The 11,031-nt window shown below is 38.8% G+C and overlaps 1 protein-coding gene and 1 long non-coding RNA gene across 3 annotated transcripts in view; one reads left to right on the top strand and one right to left on the bottom strand.

Moving 5' to 3' along the window:
• Nucleotides 1–2,805: 2,805 nt before the first annotated feature.
• LOC115431469 (uncharacterized) lies at nt 2,806–3,624 on the bottom strand. The gene is made up of 2 exons (XR_003937103.1): nt 3,514–3,624; nt 2,806–3,167 (listed from the first exon to the last, which is right to left on the bottom strand). It is a non-coding gene; the product is annotated as an uncharacterized LOC115431469 (long non-coding RNA).
• Nucleotides 3,538–11,031, top strand: part of LOC115431462 (cGMP-inhibited 3',5'-cyclic phosphodiesterase A-like) — a 71,558-nt gene continuing 64,064 nt past the window's right edge. Inside the window, exon 1 of one of the 2 annotated variants that reach the window (XM_030151838.1) lies at nt 3,538–4,478. In XM_030151838.1, the coding sequence (XP_030007698.1) occupies nt 3,570–4,478 (909 nt within the window). In that variant the 5' untranslated portion in view covers nt 3,538–3,569. The remainder of the gene's footprint in view (nt 4,479–11,031) is intronic. The other variant, XM_030151839.1, reaches the window with a different exon arrangement.

Genomic DNA, 11,031 nt, shown 5'->3' with positions numbered 1-11,031 from the left:
GTACCACATTGTGCACTGATGCATCTTTTTTGACAATTTAACCCTGTAAAGCCTGAACCATTAAATCATTAACAGAAAATTCCAGTTCATTGAAACTGGAGCCTTTATTGGTCCTTCTGAACAACCAAAAAATTTTTTTTTCAAATATCAATGTCCATGTACGAGTTTCAATTTTGAATCATATTTGATACATGGGGTCTCAATGCTCAAATATTGTTATTTTTGAACAAACAAAAACTTATTATAACACAAACATGTCTAACAAATTGGTAATTCCTTTTCAAAATTGGTAAAGTTTTGCCTCCTTCGTCATTAATGACAATCTTGTAGTGTCACTGGAAAGGCCTCTGGTGAACGATTTCCTCCCCCCTGGTGGATTATCTGTGTATTGCATGTGTCTAGTTGTATACATCAGGTTTTTCCAGAAAAAAAATTCCACTGATCATGTAGAGGGCTTCAGAAGTCATGAGTCAAATATGATATGTTTGGTGTTATAGGGTTAAATTCATTGAGTAGCAGTACTTTTACTTGTAATTTATTATTACTTTTTTTTATCATAGCTTTCCTCTTAATTTTTTTTTTTTTTTTTTTTTTATTAAAGATTTTTGGGGTGTCTTCAAGTAAATCCAAGAACAGATAAAGTACCCGATTTTATAAAGTTTTTGGAAATTGATATTTGTTCAATGAACATTGTGTTTTCAGTAACATAAGAAAAAAGAGACATTTATTCAGATAATTAATTAAAAAAAAAAAAACCTGTGCAACAAAACAACCAACCTGTTTCTGTTTTTTTATTTCACACTTCTTAGTTTATGTGAGCTTTTACATTTTCAAGTGCAGCATTTGTCCTGTATCGTATCCAATGAAAGCACACCCAAACATTTCACAAAGACGTCCTGTCATCCATAGATTACAACATTAAGCAGAAGGATCACGTGTACTGTCAGTATAAACATTTGTTATAAGGCTGTAGAAATGCATTTTTATAAGTACTGCCAGTGTAAACATATACTACAAGGATGTTTAAGTGTGTTTTTACAACCACCGTCATACAGATAACCTGACAAGAGACAAAAATTAAACACACACACGTTCACATCCCCTTCGTTTCATGCACCTCATAATGATAGATAATAGTGTTACAACACTTCCTCAGTACAATTGGAGGAGTGTGTCTGGACAACTTCTACAAGGGCAGATGTCATACAATGTTATTATCATGGGCTACCTATGCCAAAATGGGATTTATAGTATGTGAGTGGTGATATACAGCAAAGACAGGCTGAATCCACATAAGCCCACTCCTCAGGTACATCAGCAGATTTTAGACAACAGGGACAAGGCTGGTCTTTTGAGAGATGAAGTAAAACCTGGTGCAGAACATCTACAAAATACAAAAAAAAATGTGTTGTATAAAGTACTGAAGAGTCCCATTTGAGTAGAAGTACAGGTACCCTACCAATAAATGACTTTGGTAGACGTTCAAGTCACCAACTGAAATACTACTAGAGTTAAAGTCTTTAAGTATCTAGTATTTACTGTCCTTAAGTATATCAAGTAATCTACAATTAAATGTACTCAGGTAATGAACACAAAAGTACAAGTAAATGTTAAAAACAACCAAAGGCAGTCAGTATTTTGAATATTACACTGACGCTCACATCAACAGACCGCCAACAGGTTGAGTGTGGACCGTCATTTGTACTTGCGCATTACCTGATTAGGCCCAATGACAAATCAGCTTTCTGACTTTGTTGCCATCACTGGTAATCTCAGCAGTGAAAACACCAGAATACCTTTAATTTATTTTTTGTGACGAGTAATGATACTGTGCATTATAAAAGTATCGGTGTAGAAATATACAATTGAGTTTAGAAATGTAGTGAAATAAAAGTGAAAGTAAACAGAATAAAAAATACTCAGTAATGTACAAATTCTCCCAAAACATACTTGAGTATTTTAGTGAAGTATTACTACTTTTTTTTTTTTTAATTACACCTTTATTTAATCAGATAAAATCCCATTGAGATTGAGATCTCTTTTACAAAGGCGACCTGGCCAAGAGGTCAACAGCACACACCATGAAAGAAAACAGGTTTTACAGACAGGTAATAACAATAAATTAAAACAAACAGCAATATAGTAATAACAGAAAAGATTACATTACTTTGTTACTATGCAACACTGTAAAAAATGAGGTACAACTCTAAGTCGGATTTTGTGCTTTACACGCTCCTCTGTCAACCCCCTTCTCATCAAAAGTAGCTTTCAAAAAGTCTTGAATAAGAATGAACAGTTTGCTCTGGCAAATGTCCATTGTCCATTGTGACAGGATGACTAAAACATCAGATTTATGCCCTGATTGCACTGACCCATGTTGTGTAACACAACTGCAATAAAACACAGTTTCTATGTTACGTCATAACTCGAAGTACAAGCCAGGAAAGGAAAGAGCTCATACATTTCTGCACATACAAACCCCAAACAAACAGCACCCAATGCACTGTTATAGAGCATTTATAATCAGTGTACTGCTTTAAAAACTGCATTTATGTGATTTTTTTGAATATAATGCTGCTGGAGGAGATGAACACTTAAAATAGCTTTATGTGATTGCACTGCATCCTTTTAAATCCTCTCATAAAATGTAGGGCAAACAGGTGAAGGCTGCTAACTTGTAGGCAGCCAGTCTGTCACACAGGAGGCGGAGGATGATGTGATGTAGGATTTTAATCTGGAAAAAGCGCAGAAAGTAAGAGTATTATGACCACAGCCAAAATTTTGCTTTTTTTTTTTTTTTTTTTTTAAATTGTTCTTTTCTTTTCCTATTTTCTTGTGGGACATGTAGAGTTCACGTGTCAGTATGAAGAGTGCATGTAATGAGTGACATAACACATGGTAATATTTGGTTCCTGTGAACAGAAGTATTTATCCTCCCCTGTCATCTTTATTCTGTAGCCCTTTATTATAGGCTGGCTCTAAAATATATTACAGGATTACCATTGTTAATTCTTTTAATGGGCTGCTCCATCTTACAGAAAAGGCCAGGAAATCTTCATGTAAACATGGCATCCATCCACTGTGAACTGAGTCACATCCAGAAACACGGGGAAGAGCTGACGCGTGACGGTGTATCCACCGGAGCGGCACAAAAAAGGGGATAGAGTCTAGTGGGAGGGGAGAGGAAGGGAGAGAGGGTAAGAGAGAGATTATGTGGAGGAGTAGAGGCAGTGGCCTAGATGTGTGAAACGCCAGAGGTTACTTTTTGGTTCATTGGTTGACTAACAGGGGCAACTCAATACTAGATCAAATGTAAGAGGGGAGTTCTGCACCACCAAACTAAAACTACAAAAGTTGTGAAACCCAAATCTGGAAGGTTTTGAACTCCATGCATGTGTAAGTTTGTGTTGGGTGCAGGGATCATTAACCAGTATTGATCGTCTGACAGATGCGCACAGGTCAAATGCATCATCATGGTAATTAATAGGTGGAAAATGTAACTGGAACACTCACACAACGTCTGAAATCTGTTATTTTCCCGGACGGTCAGAGCCGCTTGACTGATAGTGATGGCCTTGGAGGCAGACAGCGACAGAGGTTCATCAAGAAGCGCTCATGAAAAATATCCCCGGGCTGCGTTGGAGCGCAACGGCTACGTGAAGACATGTGTCACCCCGTTGTACCAGGACGCAGGGGGCCGGTCGTGGCTCAGACTCGCCGTGACATGGACTTGCCGAGGAGTGTCGTCTGCGGTGTGCGTTGCCTCCGTCTCCGTTATTCTCGCTCTGCTGCTCAGATTGGTCGACTGGGATGCAGGCAGCGGCAGCAGCGGAAATAACAGCGGGTCCGACTCTCGTCTTCATTTCGCTGCGGGCTGCGCAGTGGAGCTGCTTTTGACTGCGTCTTACTTGGTCTCCCCCGTTTTAACACTCGTATGTGCCTTCTTCTGGATCGGACTCTATCTGATTCGTTGCGGGGTGCTCATCCGTACCGCGGTTTTCCTCTTAGCGGTGTGCCACTTGGGCGAAGCCGCGGCGCAGTCGTTCCTCCGCGGCGCAGAGGAGCAGCTGTTGTCCCTCCCCGCGACCCTGGTAGTCCTCGGCTGCCTGGGCGGCGGGGCTCTGCTGGTCGTCCGGCTGGGTCAGGGAGTGTCCATCCTCGTCTTCATTAGCGTCATCAGGGCCGTGTCTCTCGTCTCTCTGAGCAGGGTCCGGGCCAGCTGGAGACCCTACCTGGCCTACCTGCTGGGGCTGCTGGGGGTTTTGCTTGCGAGGTATGCTGACCGGCTCCTGCCGGCCTCAGGGACCAGCGGGACGGGGTGCTGTGGGTCTGTGACCGGGGCGAAGGAGGAGGACATCCCTGTCTTCAAAAGGAGACGGAGGTCCAGCTCCATAGCGGCCTCGGAAATGATGGCTCACAGTCAGAGCAACAGCAAGTCCCACCGCAGGACTTCGCTGCCTTGCATTCCGCGGGACCAGGTAAGACTGTCCGGTGTGGGACGGCGGAGCTGCACCGCTGCTTACCGTAGTCTGTCAGGCTTTTACACATTTATGTTGCATTTCAACCTTTTGGTGTTGTGTGTTTTTCTGTGATGGCATGTGTGACAGCTTTATGCGCGTTTCCCTCGTGGCAGTGGGCCACCACGGAGAACAGACATCCTAACAAGCTTTATTATCATATCACCCATTTAAGTAGGCCAGCCTGCACACTTTACCTGTATTCTGTCACACATTTTCCTGTTCCATCCACATTTGTGTTTTCTTTCTTTCTTTCTTTCATTTCCTGCTCGTGCACTAAGTGCTGTTTAGCTGTGCTCGGACTGCGTTTGGTCAGCTTCATGTGTGAGCTGGCTTCATTTTACTGATAAGCAAATGGATGGTGTACTCAGCATGCCAAGTTACTTTGCAGCTGTTTGTGAGGGAAAGCATGCATAGGTGTGAGGTCCCATCTAAATATTCCTCAGTGCACGTGTTCCTCGGTACACGCGCGCGCACACACGCACACACTCTGATACAACCGGACCTTTTCTTACATTTCATACTGCAGTGAGGATGTAAACAATGAGTAGTGAATAGCATTATAGCACATGGGACTTTGTTCTTGTTCTGAAATTTCATCCAAATGTCACTGCTCTTCTCCTGGGAGGGGATGTTTGTGGAAAAAAAACACACATCCGTGGATCAATGATGAGGATAGATGGTTTTTGTCTTGACAGCCTTGTTTGTTAAATCAGGGTTAGTTTGTGGAATATTCAAAGGTCCTGCAGTATTGGAAGGGGTGATTGGCAGTATTTTGCTGATTTTGGATTGTTGTCTGTTTAGAAATATGTTGTAATCCTGTTCAGCATTTCGTAGAGATTTATGCCAAGTGTTTTCTGTTGGTTTTACAGTTTTTTAGTCTGTTTCTGTTAACTCACTGCCATTTTGGTGTCACAATGAACACTGGGCAAAATTACACAAAAGCTTCATTTTGTCATTTAACTAATGTCCCATATTTAGCTGACACAATACCTCTAAACTGAGGAAAAACAAGCAAGCAAAAAAAAACAGTTGAGCTATAATAACTGACTATATGCTAACGCAAATGTGTGCAGGGGAATTAGTGAGTGAAAAGGTATTTGTATGACTGTAGTGACTTGTATGACAGAACTCATACAAAAATACAATAATCATTTTTTGTGCTCATGCCCTCTAGTGACAAACTCAGAAAAAAACAAGAGATGTTGGAGGACAAATTAGGAACTGGCAGTGCTGTTGCAACATGGGAGACAGAGTGTATAAATAAATGCATGCATGTATTACAGTCTCTCTCATTTTGAGTGGGTGAGTTTGTGTGAATCACCCTTGTGTGAATGTCTTAGTTAAACAAGCAGTGGAATCTGTATTGATTACACTTCTCACTTCCTTCCTTTGGCAACTTTGACCTGATCACATTCACAGATTTTGAGACAAGCAAAGCAAAACAATGGAGCAAAAAAAGTCAATAAGTGTGTAATGTGTGTGTCTGTTTATTTTATTATTGACTTAGAATTTCTGGTTAATTATATGTTTGCCATGCATCTTCAAGTAACAAATATTACTTTTTTGGTCCTGCATATTTGTGTTATTCACCATTTTTACTGAGTAATAACCTTAAATGCTATCAAATGTCCTGATATATGAACACGTAGAGTAAAATAATTCCTTTCTTAGCTCTGCAGCTCAGTAAAAGTTGCTCAGGTAGTGTCTTTAATCAGGATGGTGTGAAGCCACTTTTTAAGTGTTAGACAAATCACTCCTCTAGAGCGTCATTATTTTGTCACTGTGAACTTTCACTGTCTCTGTAGATCAAGCCTTTTATGGAGATGTGAGGTGCAGCTTAACTGAGACACAGTCAGTGTCTGTGGGGGTGATGCTGCAGAACATACGTCTTTGTGCACGCTCTGATCTGTTGGATCACATACTTTCTTCCATCTCAGAAGTTTCATTTGGTCATCCTCCAACAGTAAATCCTACCCTGGATACTTGGTTGTTCACTGCTAATGGGTATCCAGGGAACGTTCAGTTAGTGGACTATCTGCACTATTAGAACAGCTCCATTACCCATTCTACTCTGGAACAGCAGTGATGACAAATTGAACTTTAAACTCAAAAAACCTCTCAATTGACCAGTTGCTGAGGACAGCATGTCCTCCAGTGGCCTGTCCTCACTGTGTAATGTGTAGGAGAGACACAGTGAGAGGAACATGAAGATTAATGTAGGGCACAGGAAGAGCAGAACACAAACAAAGGCACATCACCTTGTGTTTTAAAGCAGTTTGATGAATTGTTGTCATAATGTATGGTATATATCCATATTATTAATCTGGTATTTTGAGTTTTTATGCATGTAGTGATAGTGATATTGGGATGACCTATTGGGTGACCTGGCAAAAAAATTCAAATGACGATCTTTTGAGGTAGAATCACAATCTGTTATGTGAATCATGATTTTCTAACCTCTTGTAAAATGTAGGTGAGTTACAACCAAAAAGTAGCAAACCTTTCCTGGTTTCTGGAAGACTTAGGCTGTGTGAGACTGCTTTTTTGTTACATTTTGCATTATTTTTGGCCAGCATTGCCATATTTGGACAATATCTAGTTGAAGTCAACACAAATCCATATTTTTCCTGACCGCACATACATCTGTGACACTGCAGATTTATTAATTACCTTGATTGTAGCAGCTATGTTTGTCCCTAATGTGGCTCATAATGATATGAGCGTAATTCTAAAGCATTTGTGTAAATCAGGCAGGCCTTGATACTGCTTAATCCTTAGGTTAACAGGATTCCAGGGTTAAAATTTCTGCCCTTTAGCACATGTCAATGTGGAGATACAGGCTGTGACACTTGGGAACCCTAACGTTAAATAAAAATGTGCAAAATAACAAGTGATCAGAATCTAAAAGCCTCTCCTATACTTTTCTTGTTGAAACTGCTTAATCCTTAGGTCAGTGTTTTTCAGCCTTGGGGTCAGGACCCCATGTGGGGTTGCCTGGAATTCAAATGGGGTTGCCTGAAATTTCTAGTAATTGATATAAAAAAGAAAAAAAACAAAAACAACGTACATATATGGTGAGTTAACAGAGACAATCACAACACATAAAAGACATGACAAACTGTGAAGCTGAAACTGAAGCACTGTGGTACTGTTTATCTTTCAAATGTTCATTGTGGTCAGTTTCAGATGCTGCAGCTCTTTCATAATTCATAGTTTGAGTTATCGTTTGTTCAGCATTAATTGTCAGCCTTGTAAATACAAGCTGGACTGACTGTACATATCCTAACCAAGGAAAATAAAATACTCACTTTGTGCAGTAATCTACACCTGGCTTTTCTGCCTCCGTCCATAATAATATACATTATATAGACTAAATGTCATCTAAAATTAACATTTATTTGCAACATAGTATAGCAAAATATTATCTGATCAAAAACAAATTAACTTTAGCAAAAAAAAAAAAAGTCTCCGTTTTGAATGTCTGGGGTCACCAGAAATTTGTGAGGTTAAAATGGGGTCACAAGCCAAAAAGGTTGGGAATCACTGACTTAGGTTAACAGGATATACATATATATGAGAGAGACTACATATTGAAGTTCAGCAGCTCACAGCCTTACTGTAATCTCTCACCATCTGAAGTCATCAGTTCATCAGTCATTATTTCTTCAGCATAATAAACAGACCTAAATAGATTCACTACTGTAGACTAGTAAGAGTAATGCCATGAAGTTTAACACACTTACAAACCCCGCTCATGTAAAGTGAATATTAGCTAAAAAGGAAAGTTTTTGACAAAGCTGTTATTATATACAGTCACAGAAAAAAATTATTAGACCATCAAAAGTCATCAAAAACAATGGTTATGTAATCAAGCACTAACTCCTGTGTGTATCATGTGACTAAAACAGACAGAAAAGAAAACATGAAATGCCTAAAAGCACTGTTTTTGGCAGTACAATGCCACAGATATTGAATTAAGAACTGAATTTATGAGCTGATTTTATGTATTTATTTTTTTTATACAGTCCTTGTGAAAAGTAAATCACACGCAAAGTTAAGAGTCACCACTGAGCCCATCTATTACATTTACACTCTATCTTCTTGAATATGATTTAATTATCTGGCTTCACTAAAAAGGTAAATGAGCATTAAATGACTGCCGGTGATGATGCAGAATGATGATGGTTCCCAAGAGTTACGAAGTCCGCTCCATAACAGTGTAGTTCATTTTTTAACAAACTGGTGAATGAATTAAATCTTCCTGATCCTCTCTCCGTTCCCCTCTATTTTAAACTAAGTTCCACACAAACAAACACACAAGCACACAGTTTGTAGGTACAGTAGATAATGAAGCTCTCCAGAGTGCAGTTGTACCTGAGAGGAGCGGGGGTTTTCATCAAGCATTGGTTGTGCAGTATTTATGAAGCAGGCTGGTGCAGCCTGCCAAGCCAGAGGCAAGACAGGCACTCTGCTGAACTGGAAGCTGGAAAATAGCATCGGCTCTGCTCCATGGCTTTAATTCTGTATTTTTTTTCCCTTTTAAGGTGAATGGGGTGTCTTGTTGTCCTGTTGTAGTGCCATGTAGAACATATGACCTTATATTTAGGGCTGCAACTATGGATTATTTTCAGTACCCATTAATCTGTGAACTTTATCTCAATGGAAAAAGCTACAAAAGTGATGTTTTTTCACCAATAAAGATGTTTTATTGATTTTATGACACAGAATACAAAAGAGGAGTTGAAAAATGAGCAGAAAAGATGATTACTTATAAACACGGTTGCTTTGTAACCTATGTAAATAATCACATTATTGCTATTATTACTGCCAGCACAGTGAACTCTTCATTTACTTTGGCTTCAATTTCCTCCATTATGATTTTTCTGGACTAGATCCCCATAAAGGCCTTGTGTTTTGACAGAAGTTGTTTGTCTTATGACCAGGCTCTCAGTGGAATGGGGATTTCGGGGGGAAAGGCCTCGCTACTCGTGGTTTTTGGGTCACATTCAACTGAAAAGCATTCGCTCTATACGAGATAACAACAGCCATAAATAGAATGCCTAAAAAAAGCAACAATATTTCAAAGTGTTTTGTTGTTTGTTGTTTTAGCTTGCCATTTCCTTCCTTCCCTTCTCTATTACGCTGTGATATTATATCCATTCAGTGTGCAAATGCTTCCACTCACACAAGAAAAGACAAACATCACATGGTTATTAAGAACCACTTTGCACAATAAACATATCAAAATGCCTTCATAGGCCAAAACGAGTATGCTTTCTTGTGATTCTGAATCTGGGCTCCCTTAAAAATGGAGGTCATACTGTTAATAAGCTGTACTGTGTTCATATTCATCATCTCAACATCATATACAGTTTCTGTGTCAGGAAGGAGGGGCAAAGCGGCGAGGGAGAGTTTCAGACAGACCTTAAAGGAGAGACGTGTTCAGAGATCTATTTGAGGGAAGGCCCACATTCTCTCATTGACGCACATACATTTCCAGGGAGACACACAACCTGTTCCGGTCGCCAGTGCTATCAACTTGGTGTGGCATTGAGGCTTATTATATCTTTCATGAGATAAGGGGAGTATTGTTTTTACTCTTTAATGAACAGATAACACGTTGAGGTTTTAACAGCCGTGATTCTGCAAGACCTCAAAATACTGCTTATATAATGAGTGATTGAATGTTGATGTTAATAAGACAATTTTTATGAATTTATTTAATTTTTCAGGAGAAGCAGGTCAATATGGCTGAAAGCATTATCACGATAAACATTTTCATGTCGCTAATAATAATAATAATGAGACAATGCTAAATCTAACCTTGAAATCTAACATTTAAAGGCTGAAGTGGACATTATTTGTGGTTCTAAATAACTGTATAAGACACAACAAGATAAAATAGCATAAAAATGGTCTTAAGGGATGGAAATAAATGCAAAAACGTACCTATAGCCTCTTATTTTGGGATCAAGTGCTAAGTTTTTTGCTAATTTTCTTTATTTTGACTTAATGTTGTGCAATCTGACTTCTTATTCCAAAAGACAAAGCGACGTAAAAGATAGTTACTTATGATTGTAAAGTAATCTTTATGGTCAGAACATGACAAACACAACAAAACACTGGAAATTTTTTGAGTTTTTTAACTGACAATATAAACAAAACAGACCCTAAGAGACAAAAAGTCATTATAATGCCACATATAACTATATTATATATTATTATTATTGCAAATATGTAAATAATATGTATGTATGTACAGAACAAGTAACATAAATAGCAGAATCTCTTTGATATTTCCTGTTTCACATCTGTCTTTCTGCACTTTGTTTTTTGTATTTTGCTGCTGTAAACACTGCAATTTCCCCACAGTGGGATCATTAAAGTCATATCTTATCTTATCAATAACAAAAAATATTGTCTTATATGCCAGTCTTTCTTTCTAAATGATTTAGATTTCTGGTTTAGTGTTTTATATTAATTTTATTCCATTTAAATAGAGCAACAATGC

Source organism: Sphaeramia orbicularis, chromosome 13 (genome assembly GCF_902148855.1).
Source record: "Sphaeramia orbicularis chromosome 13, fSphaOr1.1, whole genome shotgun sequence".
Taxonomy (NCBI): Eukaryota; Metazoa; Chordata; class Actinopteri; order Kurtiformes; family Apogonidae; genus Sphaeramia; species Sphaeramia orbicularis.
This window is presented reverse-complemented; position numbering and strand designations above follow the sequence as displayed.